A 23,154-nucleotide genomic window follows, 5' to 3' on the forward strand; every position below is an offset into this window, starting at 1 on the left:
ATCATAAAAATAGGAATTTTCTTATTGTTTGTATTTAACCTATACCCTGCCAAATTTCTAAAATTGACTGGTCCATCATTCAGTTTGGGCAGTTCCGCTTATTTTTCAAAGGGATGTTGACTGAAAATTTACTTACAATAGCGAACAGTGCAGACCATGATCTGTGCAGGCTGATCTTGGTCTGCATTGGTTGCAAAGGCAAAACACTTGCCGCCTGCAGGCTAAAGGTTAATAAAAAAAATAAAATCCATGAAAATTGAGATGACACCAATATTAATCATTTAATTGTGTAAGTTTATACTTTGTGTTGCCATCTTTCAAGCAGTGTTGCTACATAACTGAAGTTAAGAATAACCAGGCTCGGTATCTCAAACTTACTTATCTGAAAATTCCAGCCGTTGTAAACAATTTTTAAACTCCAAAGTTACTTTTTTACATATTATGTTTTTCACCGTTTTAGTCAAATTTGTTTGTGTCAAAACCAGGTCAAAGATTTATAAGAAAAGCTCAAAGCCTTGACAAATCAAATAGGAGGTATTGCATGATCACACCAAAACACACGTCTAGGGTTATGTTTAGACAATTTAATTTGCATTCAAAAGTCTTTTAGGTTACATAACCCATAATAAATGTCAAATATATGTTTTTGTAAATTGACCTGACTTGATACATATGTTTTTGTTTTTTATTTTTTCAGTTTTAAAGAGGATTTTTTGTTGGAAGGTGAGATTGGAGGCCATTGTGAACTTCACAAGAACCTCCTGAAAGCTGAAGGAGAACATAAAAGTCCTCTACAGTCTTGGTATGGCATATAAATTACTGTGTTATACACATCTTAAACTAGCTACATATAGTGTTCCATAAAAATTTGAAAAAGAAAATTTCATACAAATAACACCTTTTGTCATTTGTTTGAAACTTGAGCTGCTGTAAAATCATTTAATTTCGTGGGCATGAAATTTTGTGGTTTTGGTCAGAACGGCAATTTCATGGGGGTATGAATTTGTGGATTTCAACTTTGGAACTTAAAATGAATGGGAATTTTACTTGTTCATTGGGATTGAATTTCGTGGATTGTCTCAATCACGAAATCCACAAAAATTAGTTCCCTACGAATATTAATGATTTTACAGTATATTTTTTTAACAAAACTAAACTAGTTTCAACAAAAGTGTAGATTTCATTTTTTAACTGAAAAAAAATGTAAATGAGTTGCTTTACTCCAATACCTACATTAAAGGTAAATTTTAACTACCTTAAGTAAATTTTAATCACAAAGGTAAACTTTTACTATCATAAAGGTAAATGTTAACCATCTTGCCTAAGGTAAAAATTGTTTACCATCTCTTTCTAAACCGTTAGCATAAGCTCATAACAGGGCAAGAATTTTTAAGATTGAACCACTCTTGAAAGAGATGCAGCATTTTTGAAAGTTAAGAAAGGGGCAGGAGGCAGCCATTTTAGTGTGTTTATGAGATCATTTACACACTGCCAAATTATTTACATGTACAGTCGAGACTGCCTTAACGACCCCCTGAATTTAGCGACTCCCTGTCATATGCGACCCTATTTTATGCTCCGGACGCAATTTACTATTAAAAGAGTCTGAATTAAGCAACCCCCTGCCTTACGCGACAAGCGACTGTGAAATCAGGCTCCCGAATCGATATTTAGACCGTTTTCAGCGACTTTGAGACGCTCCCTCGCAAGATTTTACACGATAGAGTTACCGTTCTTTATCACGCGTGAAGTTGTTTGAGACGAGAACTTATTTGTTTACAAAAAATGGCTGATGAAAAACATAAAAAAGAACTGTTTTGACATTAGAACAGCGTGTTAAGGGACTTGAATTGCTCGATTAGGGAAAACCAGCGTATAAAGTCGCTGACGAATTCGGAGTCGGTGCATAAATTAAATTTATTCCTGGTGAAACAAAAATATGGCGGTAATTAACAGGAAACGACGAAGTAAACACAGATTAAAGATGCAGTCAATAATCGAATAAATGTCAATGAACAATTAGTACACAAAAATATAAATATCATAAACCTCAGTGTGTAAATAGTTCAAATGGAACTTTTATATTTTACTGCTCCCCTTTATTTTCTTGCCAGATCATGAACTTAAATTTGTTTTATCAACATCATACGAATGACGCAAATAATTTGAAATTTATATTTTATCAATATGCAATTAAAGAAATAGTATTTAATCATTTTCCACTCCTACTTTAAAAGAGGCCAATATATAAGTATCCGATATTCATGTACTTTAATTGGAAAAAATATATGAAACCAGCGTCATCCTGTTGAGTGAGACTGTTTTAAGAGACTCCCTGTCATATGTGACCTTTTTCGCTGCTTCCCAAAGTCAGTCTCTTAAAACAGTCTCGACTGTATTTAGCAAATGCTGTTTAACCTAGATTAAGTTCTACAGTTTCTGGAGTTTAAGGTGTAAAGCATGATAAATTCTTTCGAACTAGTTTTAAAAAGTGTAGAAATTATTTTACAGTATCAAGTAAATACTGTTTTTAAAAAAACATCCTAAATTAAGTCTGCCATTTTATTTTATGTTGCTGGGAAACAAAATGGTTCCCATTTTGGTCAAATATTTAAATGTTCATAGCTTTCCTATTTATGTCTCCCCCAGGAGACATATTGTTTTTGCCCTGTCTGTCCGTCCGTCCGTACGTCACACTTCATTTCCGAGCAATAACTGGAGAACGATTTGACCTAGAACCTTCAAACTTCATAGGGTTGTAGGGCTGCTGGAGTAGACGACCCCTATTGTTTTTGGGGTCACTCCGTCGAAGGTCAAGGTCACAGGGGCCTGAACATTGAAAACCATTTCCGATCAATAACTAGAGAACCACTTGACCCCGAATGTTGAAACTTCAAAGGATGATTGGTATTGAAGAGTAGATGACCCCTATTGATTTTGGGGTCACTCCGTCAAAGGTCAAGGTCACAGGGGCCTGAACATTGAAAACCATTTCCGATCAATAACTAGAGAACCACTTGACCCCGAATGTTGAAACTTCATAGGATCATTGGTCATGAAGAGTAGATGACCCCTATTGATCTTGGGGTCACTCCATCAAAGGTCAAGGTCACAGGGGCCTGAACATTGAAAACCATTTCTGATCAATAACTAGAGAACCACTTGACCCAGAATGTTGAAACTTCATAGGATGATTGGTCATAAAGAGTAATTGACCCCTATTGATTTTGGGGTCACTCCATCAAAGGTCAAGGTCAGAGGGGCCTGACCCTGGAAAACCATTTCCGATCAGTAACTAGAGAACCACTTGACCCAGAATGTTGAAACTTCATAGGATGATTGTACATGCAAAGTAGATGATCCCTATCGATTTTGGGGTCATTCCATTAAAGGTCAAGGTCACAGGGGCCTGAACATTGAAAACCATTTCTGGTCAATAACTTGAGAACCACTTGACCCAGAATGTTGAAACTTAAGAGGATGATTGATCATGCAGAGTAGATGACCCCTAACGATTTTGGGGTCACTCTGAAAGGTCAAGGTCACAGGGGCCCGAACATTGAAAACCATTTCCGGTCAGTAACTTGAGAACCACTTGACCCAGAATGATGAAACTTAAGAGGATGATTGGTCATGCAGAGTAGATGACCCCTAACGATTTTAGGGTCACTCTGTTAAAGGTCAAGGCCACAGGGGCCTGAACATGGAAAACCATTTCCAACCAATAACTTGAGAACCTCTCGACCCAGAATGTTGAAACTTCATAGGATGATTGTTCATGCAGAGTAAATGACCCCTTTTGTTTTTGGAGTCACTCCGTTAAAGGTCAAGGTCACAGGGGCCTGAACATTGATAACCAGTTCCGATCAATAACTTGAGAACCACTTGACCCAGAATGTTGAAACTTCATAGGATGATTGAACATGCAGAGTAGATGACCCCTATTGATTTTGGGGTCAGTCTATTAAAGGTCAAGGTCACAGTGGCCTGTACATGTAAAATCATTTTTTGGAAATAACTTGAGAACCACTTGACCTACAATGTTGAAACTTAATAGGATGATTGGACATGCAGAGTAGATGACCCCTATTTATTTTGAGGTCACTTGATCAAAGGTCAAGGTCACAGGAGCCTGAACAGTGACTTGAGAACCACTAGGCCAATAGTGTTGAAATTTAGCGGGATGACTGGACATGCCAAGTAGATGATTCCTATTGCAGCCAACCATCAGTGTCTCTTTGACTTGTCCTGACCCCTATTGACTTCTTGCCTATAGGACTTTGCATTGGGGGAGACAAGCACTTTTTTACAAAAGCATTTTCTAGTTCTAAGTTGATTTTGAAAATCCTTCACAGCTGTAATTGATTTAAGCAGACTGAGCAGACAAAATTAATAACACAGTGTTGCCTTTCCCTTTAAGAAGAATTTCAACACAATTATATCTAGGGATATTTTGATAGCTGGGTCAACTTAAGCAGACGTGTAAATCCAACTATTGTATCAGGAATTTTTTATACCCATTTATAGCTGGGTCAACTTAAGCAAGTGTGTAAATCCTACTATTGTATCAGGAATTTTTTGTACCAATTTATAGCTGGGTCAGCTTAAGCAAGTGCGTAAATCCCACTATTGTATCAGGAATTTTTTGTACCCATTTATAGCTGGGTCAGATTAAGCAAGTGCATAAATCCCACTATTATATCAGGAATTTTTTATGCCCATTTATAGCTGGGTCAGCTTAAGCAAGTGCGTAAATCCCACTATTGTATCAGGAATTTTTTGTACCCATTTATAGCTAGGTCAGCTTAAGCAAGTGCATAAATCCCACTATTATATCAGGAATTTTTTGTACCCATTTATAGCTGGGTCAGATCAAGCAAGTGCGTAAATCCCACTATTGTATCAGGAATTTTTTGTACCCATTTATAGCTGGGTCAGATCAAGCAAGTGCTTAAATCCCGCTATTGTATCAGGAATTTTTTGTACCCATTTATAGCTGGGTCAGATTAAGCAAGTGCGTAAATCCCGCTATTGTATCAGGAATTTTTTGTACCCATTTATAGCTGAGTCAGCTTAAGCAAGCACGTAAATTCTGCTATTGTATCAGGAATTTTTTGTACCCATTTATAGCTGAGTCAGCTTAAGCAAGCGCGTAAATTCTGCTATTGTATCAGGAAATTTTTGTACCCATTTATAGCTGGGTCAACTTAAGCAAGTGCGTAAATTCTGCTATTGTATCAGGAAATTTTTATACCCATTTATAGCTGGGTCAAGTTAAGCAAGCGCATAAATTCTGCTATTGTATCAGGAAGTTTTTGTACCCATTTATAGCTGGGTCAGCTTAAGCAAGTGAAGAAGTGAAGAATTTAAACACAATTATATCTAGGGATATTTTGATAGCTGGGTCAACTTAAGCAGACGTGTAAATCCAACTATTGTATCAGGAATTTTTTATACCCATTTATAGCTGGGTCAACTTAAGCAAGTGCATAAATTCCATTATTATATCAGGAATTTTTTGTACCCATTTATAGCTGGGTCAGTTTAACCAAGTGTGTAAATTCTGCTATTGTATCAGGAATTTTTTGTACCCATTTATAGCTGGGTCAGATTAAGCAAGTGCGTAAATCCCACTATTGTATCAGGAATTTTTTGTACCCATTTATAGCTGAGTCAACTTAAGCAAGTGCGTAAATCCCACTATTGTATCAGGAATTTTTTATGCCCATTAATAGCTGAGTCAACTTAAGCAAGTGCGTAAATCCCACTAATGTATCAGGAATTTTTTGTACCCATTTATAGCTGGGTCAGCTTAAGCAAGTGCGTAAATTCTGCTATTGTATCAGGAATTTTTTGTACCCATTTATAGCTGAGTCAGCTTAAGCAAGCGCGTAAATCCCACTATTGTATCAGGAATTTTTTGTACCCATTTATAGCTGAGTCAGCTTAAGCAAATGCATAAATCCCACTATTGTATCAGGAATTTTTTGTACCCATTTATAGCTGAGTCAGTTTAAGCAAGTGCATAAATCCTGCTATTGTATCAGGAAGTTTTTGTACCCATTTATAGCTGGGTCAACTTAAGCAAGTGCATAAATCCCACTATTGTATCAGGATTTTTTGTACCCATTTATAGCTGAGTCAGCTTAAGCAAGTGCGTAAATTCTGCTATTGTGTCAGGAATTTTTTGTTCCCATTTATAGCTGGGTCATCTTAAGCAAGCGCATAAATTCTGCTATTGTATCAGGAATTTTTTATACCCATTTATAGCTGGGTCATCTTAAGCAAGCGCATAAATTCTGCTATTGTATCAGGAATTTTTTATACCCATTTATAGCTGGGTCAGCTTAAGCAAGCGCGTAAATTCTGCTATTGTATCAGGAATTTTTTATACCCATTTATAGCTGGGTCAACTTAAGCAAGCGCGTAAATTCTGCTATTGTATCAGGAAATGTTTCTTTACCCATTTATAGCTGGGTCAGCTTAAGCAAGCACATAAATTCTGCTATTGTATCAGGAATATTTTGTACCCATTTATAGCTTGGTCAGCTTAAGCAAGCGCATAAATCCTGCTATTGTATCAGGAATTTTTTCTTTACCCATTTATAACTGAGCTGACCTAAGGCAGCCATGATAAAGCACCTTGTTCAAGGACATACCTCAGTTAGAGAAGCTAGGATTTGAATCTTAGCCATATCAGTCAGTTTTCTTTCAACTTTGGATAGAAAAAAAAGAAATGTATGTGCATGTTTAATCAATATTGTCAGTGCTAATGTTGGAGTAATCTGGTTTAGATTATAGCATACAGAGTTTAAGTAAACCTGTTTGTAATATATTTTACAAGTTAACCTTTTATTTGTCAGGTTTGCAGAAGTGGAACATTTTTCATCACTTCAGTTCAAACCAATCAACAATGAAAGCTGTGATACTATTTTAGATAAACCAGTGATGTTCATGAAACTTGATGCAGGTAAAAACTTACCATATTTCCTCTACCTTATGAAGATGTACTTAAGTGTCTATCAGACACTTCAGCCAATGTCATTCAAATTTCTTAGCTTTACCAGTCAGAACTGTTACAATAAAGGAATTTGACACTGATAATTAACTGAGGCAGACTGTCATAGGACTCACAACAACTCACAGCTTTTTAATAGCAAATTATAGTCAAGAAGTATAGTTGAGTATGTGTCTGCCCTGCATCCTTGTCCGGATTATTTCTCAGCAACCTTTGGCTGGAATTCAGTGAAAATTCATAAGAAGCTTTGCCTTCGAGAGGAGTTGGGTATATTATCTGCATGTTCTGGTTGTATGATTTTTTAGAAAAAAAGTTATGAGTTATTGTCATCACTTGATTGGCGTCGTCATCGGCGTTGCCTGGTAAAGTTTTATGTCTAGGTCAGTTTTTTCCTGAACTATCAAAGCTTTTGCTTTAAAACTGACAACACTTGTTCACCTACAATAACTGACTCTGCACGGCAAGAAACATAACTCCATCCTGCTTTTTGCATGAATTATGGTCCATTTTGTACCTAGAAAATATCATATTTCTTGGTTACCTTTTGCATTTCTTAACTGTCAAAGCTGTTGCTTTAAAACTTGGGCGGTTATTCACCATTAATTAAAAGCTGACTCTGCACAGCAAGTACCGTAACTCTACATTGCTTTTTTGCAAGAATTATGGCCCCTTTTTGACTTAGAAAATCATGGGTATGACAATATTTCTATTATACAGAGACAGATAAATCAGATGAACGTCTGCACCCACAAGGCGGTGCTCTTGTTCATTGAGTTATTGCTGGTTGATTTTTCAAATGTTGCAATAAATATTTATTCCTGTAAAACTACCTTTTTTACTGGATCAAGGCATGTATTAATGAGAGAAAAATCTTCTGTTAACGAGACAAATCACATGCTGTTTAAAGGACTTTTATTTTTGAAATCCTGTATTGGAGCTGAATATTTTATTCTTGCATGGCAGTTTACTGTCTTCAAATTCGGTGTTACGAAGAAGTTCATCGATAACTTTCTTTGGAATGTACTGAATTGCATGTAATTTCTGCGATCATTTCTTTATTTTCAGGCGTCAACATGTTTCACCACTACTGTGATTTTATAAACTTCTATGCAAGCCTTCATATAAACAATTCATTTTCTACAGATATATACATGATCAACTGGGATACTGTAAGTAGTCCACTCTACAGATATGTACATGATCAACTGTGATACTGTAAGAAAAAATATTTGTTATGAAACTCATGAGAGTTGGTTAGACTGTTTGTCTTTATGACCTCTAGGTCAAGTTGGAATCTGGGTCATGTGGGGTCAAAAACTAGGTCACCGACCAAAAATCAGAGAAAAACCTTGTGTATGTAATAGGGCTGCATTTTTCACTGGATCTTAATGAAATTTGATCAGATGTTTGTCTTGATAAAATCTAGGTACAGCTTGAATATGGGTCATCTGGGGTCAAAAACTAGGTCACCTCTTGAATCAAAGAAAAACCTTGTGTGTGCAATAGGGGCTGCATTTCCACGGAACATTTATGGAATTTGATCAGAATGATCTTGATGAAATCTAGGTCAAGTTCGAATATGGGTCATCTGGGGTCAAAAATTAGGTCACCTGGTCAAATAAAAGAAAAACCTTGTGTATGCAGTAGGGGCTGCATTTTTCACTGGATATTAGTGGAATTTGAACACATTGTTTTTTTGTACCCCCCGACAACAAAGTTGTAAGGGGGGGGTATACTGGTTTCAGGTTGTCTGTCTGTCCGTCTGTCTGTCCGTAGACACAATCTTGTGCGCACCATCTCTCCTCATCCCCTTGACACAATTTAATGAAACTTCACACAAGTGATCAGTAACAACAGTAGTTGTGCATGGGGCATTTTAGGTTCTTTCAGAAAAAACACTTGCAGAGTTATGGGACTTTGTTTTTTGTTACTATAGTATACACATAGACACAATCTTGTGCGCACCATCTCTCCTCATCCACTTGACACAATTTAATGAAACTTCACACAAGTGATCAGTAACAACAGTAGTTGTGCATGGGGCATGTTAGGTTCTTTCAGAAAAAAAAATTGCAGAGTTACGGGACTTTGTTTTTTGTTACTATACTATACACATAGACACAATCTTGTGCGCACCATCTCTCCTCATCCACTTGACACAATTTAATGAAACTTCACACAAGTGATCAGTAACAACAGTAGTTGTGCATGGGGCATGTTAGGTTCTTTCAGAAAAAAAAATTGCAGAGTTACGGGACTTTGTTTTTTATTACTAAACTATATACATAGACACAATCTTGTGCGCACCATCTCTCCTCATCCCCTTGACACAATTTAATGAAACTTCACACAAGTGATCAGTAACAACAGTAGTTGTGCATGGGGCATGTTAGGTTCTTTCAACGACAAAAATTGCAGAGTTATGGGACTTTGTTTCTCGTTAACATACTATGTACATACAGACATACAGTCTGTATATGCAGTCTTGTGCGTGCCTAATCTTCCGAACCCTTGCACACAATTTAATGAAACTTCACACAAGTGATCAGTACCAACCCTAGTTGTGCATGGTGCATGTTACGTTCTTTTAGATAAATATTCTGCATAGTTATGGGACTTTGTTTTTTGTTACTATACATACAGTCTATATACATTATACAGTCCACATAATTATGCAATCTTGTGTGCATCAAATTGCAATGTACTGTGTCAGTGCATGCGGGGGGTACATTCATCACCTTTAGTGATAGCTCTAGTTTTATTGAATCTAGAGGTCATCTGGGGTCAAAACTAGGTCATTCTGTCAAATCAAAGAAAAACTTGGTATGTGCAATAGGGGCTGCATTTTTCATCTGGTGTGCATGAAACTTGATCAGAATGTTTGTCTCCATAAAATCTTGCATGAGTTTTTGTCTGGGTCATGTGGGGTCAAAGACTGGGTTGTCAGATCAAATCAGAGAAAAAGCTTGTTTACACTCTAGGGATCACATTTTGTATTCAATCTTCGTAAAATTTAGAATGTTTATCATGAAGTCTGATGATTTTGAATCTGGGTCACGTTAGGTCAAAAACTAGGCTACTAGGTCAAATCAAAGAAAAAGCTTGTTTACACTCTAGAGGCCACTTTTTTGCCCCAATCTTCACGATACTTTGTCAGAATGTTTGTCTCCATATAATCCTGGATGAATTTTAATCTGGGTCATGTGGGATCAATAACTAGGTCACTATGTCAAATCAAAGAAAACACTTATTTAAACTTAAGAGGCCACATTTTTGGTCCAATCTTAATGAAAGTTGGTCAGAATATTTGTCTCCATGAAATTTCGGATGGGTTAAAAATTTGGTCAGGTTGGATAAAAACTAAGTCACTAGGCCAAATTGAAGAAAAATCTTGTTTACACTCTGGAAGCCACATTTTTGTGCCAGTCTTCATGAAACTTGGTCAGAATGTTTATCTCCTTGAAAACTCAAGACAAGTTTGAAACTGGGTCATATGGTGTCAAAAAGCTGGGTCTTTTTGTCAAAGATGTTTACACTGTTAAGATGTGTTACTCGTGTGTGACCTAGGGCCATCTTGGTCCTCTTGTTTATAGAGAGGTGTTTGGTGTTTTAGATGTTGTTAACTTGGAGGTCATAATGTAGTACACCCTCTTAAAATGGTTGTAAGGAACATAAAAGTTTGGTCTTGTCAGTCAGTTTATCAGCATGTCTCACATTTTTTTTTTTGTCCTGACTACCACTTTCATTGTTCGGTATAACTGATTCAGTTAAAAAGAGGATTTGAAGAGGCCATAACTCCGAGAATTATAGCCCATTATTAAATTTGTAAAAACATGATTTATGAAAAATATTGTTCAGTTTAGTAGGTATCCTTATTGATGGAGCACAGTTCTAGATCTCCATAGTGTTGTTATGTTGTCAATGTTAAAATATAAGTTTGCCTTTCTTACTACTCTCGCAGGGTATTTGTAAAAATAATGTTAAATGTTCTATTGGAAAGGGAAAAGGGGGTTTGTAAAACCCTTTATCCGTGACAAAATAGTTTTTTACTTTTTTAAACGTTTTTGCTAAAAAGAAAATCCTGATTTTTCCTGAAGAAACCCTTGACATAATCGATTTTCCCGAAAAATGTTTTCGTTATAGTTCCATTTATAATTGTTTTATTTAATTAATGTTGTTCATTTAAGTTGTTTTATTTCAGAGTTTGTATTCATTTTTCTGTTTTTTTTTCTTGAAAAATTAAAGTAAGACAGATGTAACACTAGGGTTTGACTGAACTTGTTTTGAAAAAATTTTCAAAAAATTTTTTTTGGGTATATTTTTCAGGTCAGAGGGAATTTTTTTGATTTGTTTAAGAAAATTTTTGAAGCTTTTACAGACCAAAAGATGTACATCTAAAGAATTTGGTAAAGTGAAGTTATTAATTTGACAATTTTTCTTGAAATTCTATAGGAATAACTATAAGTGAGCATTTCTTTAGTTTGATATTTAAGAATAAGTATGCCATTGGATCACCCGTGTGTTTTTGGTCCATGCAGCATTAAATTTGGTGAGGCTTTGTTGAAAACTTGTTCTCAAAAACCATTCGGGGAATGGTTTAAACTTCACTCACTTCTTCAATGTGATAAACTGATTTTACTTGGTAGGTTCTTAATCAAATATTTTGCTTTTTTTTAAAAATTACCCCCCTTTTTCGATTTTGAAATATAAAAGCTTGCCATTTTGTGAGTGCATGCATTGCTACATTCCATAACTTGTTTTTTCATTTTGTCACCCGTTTGGGGAAAGCAAGACAGTTGTCAAATGGCTGTTGGTGTATGTACATCGTGTGTTCCGTCGGTTTTTTTTTGTCGGACCTAATTTTGGGAAATTCCTGGGGAATTTGATTATATTTGGCATGATGGTAACTCAATGGACGGAAATGTCGTAAAACCCAGGTTCTTCTCAAAGGTCAAGGTACGGGGTCAAAGTCCAGGCCATAATGATAAGTATGTAGAAATTTTTTTTTTTTTTTTACTAAATGTTCACTTCTAGGGGACGGAGTGTCAATGCAAACCTCGGGCCCCTATTAAAGGTAAAGGTCAATTTGAGGATAAAAGGTCATTTTAGACAGCTGTTGGGCTCGACATGTTGCCTGTGGGCATCTAATTACGAAATTGTGCCCTTTTTTTCGACTTTAATATTCCTTTACTTGAAGAGGCTGTTGAATAGTCTAGCATCCATGTCCTCAGAGAACTGTTGTTGTATGACTATTTGTAGCTGATATTACCTTAAAAGATAATACAACAGTTAATAATGTCATGATTTTGGCCATACCTTAACTCTCCTGGTTTCCTGTATAATGTATATAGCTTTTAAACTGCTCTTTGTGGCATGGAATCGGTGACTGCAGTTAGAGGAAGATCCCTTTTGTTTTAGTTTGTTGGGGGTTAGGGAAAGCAGGCTGGGAGTGTTTAGTTTGTTGGGGGGTTAGGGAAGGAGGGTGGAGGGGCAAATGGTTAAAAATGTTTTCCTCAAATCTATAATTTATTGTGTGTTTGGTTTAATGAACTTACATTTCAAAAGAATATTAAACTAAGCTTTGAATAAGGGTTTGGTCAAATGATTGTTATGAAACAGGGTTTTTTTGGTTAAGTTAAAAAACTAAGTCACTGGAAAATAGAATAAATCTTGTTTGCATCTGAAGCACATTTTTTGCATTAAAAACTTGGTAGAATTTTTCTCCTTGAGCGGTTTGTCGGGTGTGGTGTTAAGCGGGTTTTTTAAGTTTTATGTTTAGGATGTTTACTCTGTGTGACTAGGCATAGGCCCATTGTTTTGAATTGGGAATATTGTTACTATCATAAGTGACCCTGTTATAATGGCAAGGAACATAATCCATTTGCATTTTGCAGTTTATGGCCCATTTTGTACTTGATACATTTCATTTTGGTTAAGTTTTAAAAAGGGTTTAGGGTCTAACTTTTACCCCTTAAAACTTTGTAAACATGTTTTTGAAATTAATATTGTTCAGTTTAGTAGACCTTAATCAGGAACATAACTCCATGTTTTTTTGCAATGATTTATTGCCCCTTTCTTCGGGATTTGAAAATCATGTTTTTCTTTGGAAAAGGGTTTTGTGTTTCGGTCAAATGTGTATTGTTTTTGAAACTTGACAAGAAATTGATTTACCATGATAATTGCCCCTTTGTACACAAGAAACCATAATTTTTTTTCCATTTACTTGCTTTTTTGGCAAGAATTAATTCTTTTGGGATTAGTATTAATTTCTGATTTTCTTGAAAGTTTTATGTTAAGGTTAACACTACGATTCTACTGAACTATCGTAAGTTTTCATTTGTTTGGAATATTGGTCGAAACTTGATTTTATATAAGTTTTGACTTTTTACAGCCAAAGCAAACTTTAACTAATCCTGACTTGTTTAGCATTAATTTTTGCCACTTTTTCTTGAAAATCTTATTCTTAAGCTGGATTTTTTGTTTATATTCTAAAAAAGTTCAAACCCCCCTTTTTCCATAAACTATCTAAAGCTTGTTGCTTTAAAACCTTCAAATGTTTTTCACCATTCTTAAGTGATACAACTGTTACTAAGGATAGCCTTAACTCTTTTTCTGCTTTTTTTACAAGAATTATGCCCTTTTTAGACTTTAGAAAATCATGGGTAGGAGCTAATCATTATTCTTTCCATAACTATAGTTCTTCTTTGCACCCGGCGGTGTTGTAATTCGAAGAATGGCCAAATGGTTTCGGTGTATTACATCCGCACTGCTTCGTGCGGGTTTTTGGGGTTCGGCCACAGTTGAACATTCCTGAAATCTGATATTTGGCATGGTGTAATAAAAGATGCATTGGTTTCCCCTATCTATATGGTAATAATTTGTAGGTTGATAAGATGTGCAATCGTTTCTTCTTCTTATACGGAGATATATTTTTGAAGTCTGTATTGTCGCTGTGTTTCCAACTGTACCGGTATATGGGGAATAGTTTTACAAATATTGGCCTGATTGTAAGTAACGACAACGTGCCCAAACACCCTAGCTAAACGGGTCAATACACTTAGATTTAAAGTATAGTCATTATGGCGTGTTACGGTTATATAGATTGTAAAGCATGGTTTCAAATAAATTCTGAATGTTACTCACAGAAAAGACGATGTGGTAACCAGCTCCGTACTCACGGGTCAATACTAAACGATTACGGGTCATTTATGTAGGAGTGGGTTAAGGGCCTATCTTTTCATTCCATGGAAATTTAAAAAGGAATTTTACAGTCAAGATAGACGTGGTAAAGCACGCTCCTAGAAAGTGTTCTAAATTAACTGGTCACTGATAAGTGTGGGGGAATGCACTCTCTGAAACAGTCTGTTTCTAAAATGTTCACGTCTATGAGAAGTGTCACAGAAACCCTCCTACCAAAAGGTCAAGTACACTTAATAATATTACCTGTCTCACATGTTGGGGGGTCTAAACGAACCCTTTTTCGACTTAATATCTTTTTATTTGAATAGTCTATCCTGTCTCAGAAGGTGTGGTAAGCACTTTCCTCAAGTGAATTCCTAAAAGATTACAACAGTTAATGAAATTAATGCATCCCTTCTCTCCTTTTTGATATGTAAATATTTTACAGTCTTCAGGAAGTGTGGTTAAGGAATCTCCTTTTGTAGTTTTGGGGTTATAGAAAGCGGCTCAGTCTTAGGTGAAGGTAAAGGGCAGGCTGGCAGTGAAATTTGTTTAAAAATAATACTCACATATATGTGTGTTGGTTTAGAACTTCTTTTCACAGAAAAAAAATTTTATCTTAAAGTTAACAGTGCTAAAATACAAAAAGAGAGTGGGTAAAGTTTTTCATCAGTCTCCAGATGCAAAATATCTAAAGTGTATTCAGTCAACAGTTGATAGTAGTGGTTTAAGCACCCCTAAGTAAATATATAAAGATTACAGGTTCATAGTAGGGGTGGTAAAAAAGCACCCTTTCCCCCTCACCAGGAAGATATTTACAATATTCAAGTCACAGATTTACATGGTAAAGCACTTTAGTAACAGTAAAAAAATCTAAAAGATTACAGTCACAGGTAGAGTGGTTAAAGCACCTCCTCACAAGTAAATATACTAAAAATTAACAGTCACAGGATAGAGTGGTTAAAGCACCTCCTCACCAGTAAATATCTAAAAGATTACAGTCACAGGTAGAGTGGTAAAGCACCTCCTCACCAGTAAATATCTAAAAGATTACAGTCACAGGTAGAGTGGTAAAGCACCCTCCTCACCAGTAAATATCTAAAAGATTACAGTCACAGGTAGAGTGGTAAAGCACCCTCCTCACCAGTAAATATCTAAAAGATTACAGTCACAGATAGAGTGGTAAAGCACTCTCCTCACCAGTAAATATCTAAAAGATTACAGTCACAGGTAGAGTGGTAAAGCACTCTCCTCACCAGTGAATATCTAAAAGATTACAGTCACAGGTAGAGTGGTAAAGCACCCTCCTCACCAGTAAATATCTAAAAGATTACAGTCACAGATAGAGTGGTAAAGCACCCTCCTCACCAGTGAATATCTAAAATATTACAGTCACAGATAGAGTGGTAAAGCACTCTCCTCACCAGTGAATATCTAAAATATTACAGTCACAGGTAGAATGGTAAAGCACTCTCCTCACCAGTAAATATCTAAAATATTACAGTCACAGATAGAGTGTTAAAGCACTCTCCTCACCAGTAAATATCTACAATATTACAGCCACAGGCACTTACATAGAGAGTTCTACAACTTTCATTAGTCTTGACACCTCATTGTTGGAATCCATTGTTATGAAGGGTATTAGAGAAGAAACCAGTTTCCCTTTCAATGCTGAATGCTAAGCAAGAGAGATACTGGTGTAATAAACATTGTCGAACTTGCTTCATAATTGACCTAAGATAAATTAGTGTAAACTAGAACAGCATGATGATATAAATGGGGAAGTTGTTAGTTACTTGCAGAGAACAGGGTGTTGATATTTATTAGGAAGTTTTTGGTTACTCTGTGAAAAAGGTTTTAGGGGTCATGAGAGATGTTGAACAGACTCAGTCAAACGGAATCTGCTATTCTGCTTGGTTGCATTCTATGCTTCTAAAGGATCTTTTTACAGATTTTATTAATATAAATAGGGAAACTTGGTTTCATATGAGAACAGCTTGTTAATTTATGAAGGTAAGTTTTAGGTTATTTTGCTGAAAACAAAGTGTTACAGTGGAGCAGCAGGTTATTTGCAGAGAATATAATTTTTATTTGGTTTCTTGCAAAGAGCATCATGTTGATTTATGTAGGGAAGTTGTTGGTTACTTAAATAGCATTCAGGAGCATTAGTTAGGTTAAATTTTTAATAACTGAAATACTACCAAAATGTAGAATTTGGTATATTCAGAGATTGATTTATTTGAGCCGCGCCATGAGAAAACCAACATAATGCATTAGCAACCAGCATGGATCCAGACCAGCCTGCACATCCAGGATCCATGCTGTTTGTTTTCATAGCCTATTACAGTTAGAGAAACTGTTAACGAACAGCATGGATCGTGACCAGACTGCGCAGATGCGCAGGCTGGTCTGGATCCATGCTGGTGGCAAATGCACTATGTTGGTTTTCTCATGGTGCGGCTCATTTCCAGATTGACATGTTTAGAGAGTATATAGATCAATTTCTCATCACAATATGACATCATATATCAAATGGTTGATAAACAGAATCTTGTCTTTTATGTTGTCAGTTTACCCAGATTATGATCTTGGTTCATATGCTCACTGAATATGTTACATTATTATATACAATGTCATGTACTTAAGAAATGAAATGATTTTTTAGCTCACCTGTCACAAAGTGACAAGGTGAGCTTTTGTGATCGCGCAGTGTCCGTCGTCCGTCCGTCCGTAAACTTTTTGCTTGTGACCACTCTAGAGGTCACATTTTTCATGGGATCTTTATGAAAATTGGTCAGAATGTTCATCTTGATGATATCTAGGTCAAGTTCGAAACTAGGTCACGTGCGGTCAAAAACTAGGTCAGTAGGTCTAAAAATAGAAAAACCTTGTGACCACTCTAGAGGTCACATTTTTCATGTGATCTTCATGAAAGTTGGTCAGAATGTTCATCTTGATGATATCTAGGTCAAGTTCGAATACTGGGTCACGTGGGGATCAAAAAACTAGGTCAGTAGGTCTAAAAATAGAAAAAACCTTGTGACCACTCTAGAGGTCACATTTTTCTTAATGGTGGATCTTGCATGTTAAAGTTGGTCAGATTGTTCTAAAATCTTGAATTGATGGATCTCTAAGGGTCAGGTTCGGGGTAACTTGGGTCACGTGCAGTAAAAAACTAGGTCAGTAGGTCTAAAAATAGAAAAAAACCCTTTTGACCACTCTAGAGGTCACATTTTTCATGGGATCTTCATGAAAATTGGTCAGAATGTTCATCTTGATGATATCTAGGTCAAGTTCGAAACTGGGTCAGTGCGTTCAAAAACTAGGTCAGTAGGTCTTAAAATAGAAAAAACCTTGTGACCACTCTAGAGGTCACATTTTTCATGGGATCTTATGAAAGTTGGTCTGATTGTTCATCTTGATGATATCTAGGTCAAGTTCGAAAACTGGGTCACGTGCGGTCAAAAACTAGGTCAGTAGGTCTAAAATAGAAAAAACCTTGTGACCACTCTAGAGGTCACATTTTTCATGGGATCTTTATGAAAGTTGGTCAGAATGTTATCTTGATGATATCTAGGTCAAGTTCGAAACTGGGTCACGTGGAGTCAAAAACTAGGTCAGTAGGTCTAAAAATAGAAAAACCTTGTGACCACTCTAGAGGTCACATTTTTCATGGGATCTTCATGAAAGTTGGTCAGAATGTTCATCTTGATGATATCTAGGTCAAGTTCGAAACTGGGTGACGTGCGGTCAAAAACTAGGTCAGTAGGTCTAAAAATAGAAAAACCTTGTGACCACTCTAGAGGTCACATTTTTCATGGGATCTTCATGAAAAATGGTCAGAATGTTCATCTTGATGATATCTAGGTCAAGTGCGAAACTGGGTTACGTGCCTTCAAAAACTAGGTCAGTAGGTCTAAAAATAGAAAAACCTTGTGACCACTCTAGAGGTCACATTTTTCATGGGATCTTCATGAAAGTTGGTCAAAAACGATGTCATACTCAAAACTGGGTCATGTGGGAAGAAGTGAGCGATTCAGGACCATCATGGTCCTCTTGTTCGGTGTTCATGTGATATGAACGACAGAATAGGATCGGCAAATTCATGAATCACGCTAGCGATTCTTGTTTAATTTGCCGATCCTATTCTGTCGTTCATTTCGCATGAACACCCAAAAAATAGTTTCATTTCTAATATTTACATTATATTTCCTTTCCATTTGTTAACAAGATAATATTATAAATTGCACATATTTTGTAGCATTCAACATTAAAATCAGCTTCCCGGCCATTCCGTTCACCAGACGGAACAACTGCGACGTCATCTAAGGAACGTTCTCCCTGACTATACGCGGACGTCGTCAAAGTCGGTTATCACTAAGCAGCAATGACGTAACTTTCGTGCCTTTCCTTTTGCTGTTCATATGAAATGTACGTCGTATTTTTCAGTGGAAAAGAATAGGGCGAATGTAAATATATTAGTGTGCTTTGTTATTATAGATTCCTGGTTGCCGTGGCAGCAGCTTGTTCAAAGCCTTTTCAGCACATCTTGTCCATAGACTTCATATACCTCAAGAAGGTCCTCTGGTAAGATTGTGAAAATACAAGGACAATAATTTGCTGAAGCAATAAAGATGTTCAAATTGGGCTTCTTTTGGCCTTGTCGGCCTTGTTAAGGTTTCAGACTTCAAAATACTTGTCCCTTATCACTTGGTCACATTTCCCTATATGTATATAGTAGAAACTTAGAAAATCTTCTAGTATAAAACTGTAAGGCCAATTTTAAAATAATAACACACAAATGGTGTCAGTGTGACCTTCTACAAATATTGTTTAATTTTTTTTATTCATTAAAAACATGGCCACCAGAGGGTGTGGTCACTTTTCATCAACAATTTCTTTAAACAACATCTCCTCCAAAACAACTGAATAGATTTTGATGAAACTTTACACAAATGATCTCTAGGTAGCACTCTTTCAAAGTTGTTCAAATGGTTTTGGTTCATTGAACATATGGGTCTTTTTGGTTAAAAATAGGTTTTCAGCTATCAGACTTGAAAAATCTTTTTCTCTAGAGCTTTGGTATTTGGCATGTGATATAAGGGTATGACTCTCGATGACCCTCTTGTTGTATTTTCAGGAGAACAAAATAAGGATAACAATTCTTGCAAGGAATACCAAATACCGGAACATAATGAACCAAGATGAGGTAATCTGTCCCCTTACTCTCACTTAATATTATATGCCCTGAGGGACGTATTATGTTATGATGCCGGTGTCTGTTGGAACGTCCGTCTGTTAGCAATTTGTGTCCGCTCTGTAACTCTTGAACTCTTTGAAGGATTTCGAAAAACTTGACACAAATGTTCACCACATGGAGACAATGTACAGAGCACGTTTTGGATGGCTCGCCTCAAGGTCACACTTAGGGGTCAAAGGTCATATGACTTTGTTTTGTGTCTGCTCAGTAACTCTTGAACTGCTTGAATGTTTTTAAGGAAACTTGGCACAAATGTTCGAGAAGAAGTGCAGAGTGTGTGTTTCAGATGGCTCACTTCAAGGTCAAGGTCACACTGATGGGTCAAAGGTCATACCTTCGGGCCTATATTGCTCCGTATTGCAGTACTCTTGTTATTTACATTATTTATATGGTAACAAAAGTAAATGAAAATTCTGAATAGCGTAGAGTTTTTGTATATTTAGGTCTCCCGAAACATAAAAATAGAAAAACCTTGTGACCTCTCTAGAGGCCATATATTTGATAAGATCTTCATGAAAGTTGGTCAGAATGTTCACCTTGATGATATCTAGGTCAAGTTCAAAACTGGGTCATGTGCCTTCAAAAACTAGGTCAGTAGGTCTAAAAATAGAAAAACCTTGTGACCTCTCTAGAGGCCATATATTTCACAAGATCTTCATGAAAATTGGTCAGAACGTTCACCTTGATGATATCTAGGTCAAGTTCGAAACTGGGTCACGTGCCATCAAAAACTAGGTCAGTAGGTCAAATAATAGAATAACCTTGTGACCTCTCTAAAGGCCATATTTTTCATGGGATCTGTATGAAAGTTGGTCTGAATGTTCATATTGATGATATCTAGGTCAGGTTTGAAACTTGATCATGTGCGGTCAAAAACTAGGTCAGTAGGTCTAAAAATAGAAAAACCTTGTGACCTCTCTAGATGCCATATATTTCATGAGATCTTCATGAAAATTGGTCAGAACGTTCACCTTTATGATATCTAGGTCAAGTTCGAAAGTGGGTCACGTGCCATCAAAAAGTAGGTCAGTAGGTCAAATAATAGAAAAACCTTGTGACCTCTCTAAAGGCCATATTTTTCATGGGATCTGTATGAAAGGTGGTCTGAATGTTCATTTTGATGATATCTAGGTCAAGTTCGAAACAGGGTCATGTGCCGTTAAAAACTAGGTCACTAGGTCTAAAAATAGAAAAACCTTGTGACCTCTCTAGAGGCCATACTTGTGAATGGATCTCCATAAAAATTGGTCAGAATGTTCATCTTGATGATATCTAGGTCATGTTCGAAAGTGGGTCACATGCCTTCAAGAAGTAGGTCAGTAGGTCAAATAATGAAAAAATGTTGTGACCTCTCTAGAGGCCATATTTTTCATGGGATCTGTATGAAATTTGGTCTGAATGTTTTTCTTGATGATGTTATAGGTCAGATTTGAAACTGGGTCAACTGCGATCAAAAACTAGGTCAGTAGGTCTTGAAATAGAAAAACCTTGTGACCTCTCTAGAGGCCATACCCTTGAATGGATCTTCATAAAAATTGGTCAGAATAATCATCTTGATGATATCTAGGTCAAGTTTGAAACTGGGTCATGTGCCTTAAATAACTAGGTCAGTAGGTCAAATAAGAAAAAAACCTTGTGACCTCTCTAGAGGCCATACTTTTCATGGGATCTGTATGAAATTTGGTCTGAATGTTCATCTTGATGATATCTAGGCCAAGTTTGAAACTGGGTCAACTGCAGTCAAAAACTAGGTCAGTAGGTCTAAAATTAGACAAATCTTTTGTCCTCTCTAGACGCCATATTTTTCAATGGATCTTCATGAAAATTGATCTGAATGTTCACCTTGATGATATCTAGGTCAGTTTCGAAACTGAGTCATGTGCAGTCAAAAACTAGGCCAGTAGGTATAAAAATAGAAAAACCTTGTGACCTCTCTAGAGGCCATATTTTTCACGAGATCTTCATGAAAATTAGTGAGAATGCTCACCTTGATGATATCTAGGTAAAGTTCAAAACAGGGTCACGTACCTTCGAAAACTAGGTCAGTAGATCAAATAATAGAAAAACCTTGTGACCTCTCTAGAGACCATATTTTTCAATGGATCTTCATGAAAATTGGTCAGAATTTTTATCTTGATAATATCTAGGTCAAGTTCAAAACTGGGTCACATGAGCTCAAAAACTAGGACACTATGTCAAATAATAGAAAAAACGACGTCATACTCAAAACTGGGTCATGTGGGAAGAGGTGAGCGAAATAGGACCATCATGGTCCTCTTGTTAGCTCTACCATTTGAATTTTTTCAGATATGAGAGCTTTTGTTGTCACCTCTCAATCTCTAGCACGTCACAATTTTTTTTTTTGATTTCTCAAAAATACCATACAAAATGCATTCAAACTTAACACATGTCTTTGATGTCATTTGGGTATAGTATATGTGCTGTAGTGGATGTTTATTGCGAAATGTTTGTATTAACTGGAGGATCCAGTTAGATTCTTCACAGTTGCACTTTCCCTGGAATTAATCAGAAACTGGGAAATTTGAAATCATTTGTTTGCATAATGGGGAATATTGAAAAATGTGTCATTATTGATATAAATATTGCACTTCCAAAGATTCCTGTTCAAATATGAATGTTTAAGTTGGACACAACAAAGTTTGAAACCGGCAAAAGTAATGTCTAGAGTTGCTTCTTACTTGGCAAAGGAAATAACAAAACAAAACATCTGTTTATTGTTTCAGCTTATATCAGCCTTGAACACTGTTGGGGAGTATGAAGTGAGGTTGGTGGTCTATAAATTTAGGTAAGGTTTCAACTTATATCCAGGTTATATAGATACTGTCAAGTTACTGTCTTATAAATTTAAATTTATTAGGCAAGGCGAAGAAAGTATAAAACTCAGCTTTTAGCCTAGACTTGTATTTTTTTGTAGACAAGCCTGATAACTTAAAATATATAAAGACAGTAACCTAATGTTCTGTTTATCCTACCTTCTAATTTAAAGTATTTTTATGCCCCCCTTTGAAAAAGGAGGGGTATATTGTTTTGCAGATGTCGGTCGGTCGGTCGGTCGGTCAGTCGGAATGTAGACCAATCCGTTTCCGGTTGATAACTCAAGAACGCTTGGGCCTAGGATCATGAAAGTTGATAGAGAGGTTGGTCATCACCAGCAGATGACCCCTATTGATTTTGAGGTCTATATGTCAAAGGTCAAGGTCACAGTGACCCTGAATAGTAAAACGGTTTCCGGATGATAACTCAAGAACGCTTGGGCCTAGGATCATGAAAGTTGATAGGGAGGTTGGTAATGTCCAGCAGATGACCCCTATTGATTTTGAGGTCAGTATGTTAAAGGTCAAGGTCACAGTGACCCTGAACAGTAAAACGGTTTCCGGATGATAACTCAAGAACCCTTGGGCCTAGGATCATGAAAGTTGATAGGGAGGTTGGTAATGACCAGCAGATGACCCCTATTGATTTTGAGGTCAGTATGTTAAAGGTCAAGGTCACAGTGACCATGAACAGTAAAACGGTTTCCGGATTATAACTCAAGAACACTTGGGCATAGGATCATGAAAGTTGATAGGGAGGTTGGCAATGACCAGCAGATGACCCCTATTGATTTTGAGGTCAGTATGTCAAAGGTCAAGGTCACAGTGACCAGGAACAGTAAAATGGTTTCCAGGCAATAACT

The 23,154-nt window shown here is 36.5% G+C and overlaps 1 protein-coding gene across 1 annotated transcript in view; it reads left to right on the forward strand.

Moving 5' to 3' along the window:
- The window catches only part of LOC123529389 (EGF domain-specific O-linked N-acetylglucosamine transferase-like), a 72,237-nt gene that overhangs the window by 25,397 nt on the left and 23,686 nt on the right, over window positions 1–23,154 (forward strand). Inside the window, exons 6-10 of the mRNA XM_053521319.1 lie at window positions 698–802; window positions 6,864–6,970; window positions 8,084–8,187; window positions 19,338–19,406; window positions 22,202–22,263. Coding sequence (XP_053377294.1) covers window positions 698–802; window positions 6,864–6,970; window positions 8,084–8,187; window positions 19,338–19,406; window positions 22,202–22,263 — 447 coding nt within the window. The remainder of the gene's footprint in view (window positions 1–697; window positions 803–6,863; window positions 6,971–8,083; window positions 8,188–19,337; window positions 19,407–22,201; window positions 22,264–23,154) is intronic.

This window comes from Mercenaria mercenaria, chromosome 13 (genome assembly GCF_021730395.1).
Source record: "Mercenaria mercenaria strain notata chromosome 13, MADL_Memer_1, whole genome shotgun sequence".
NCBI classification, from domain to species: domain Eukaryota; kingdom Metazoa; phylum Mollusca; class Bivalvia; order Venerida; family Veneridae; genus Mercenaria; species Mercenaria mercenaria.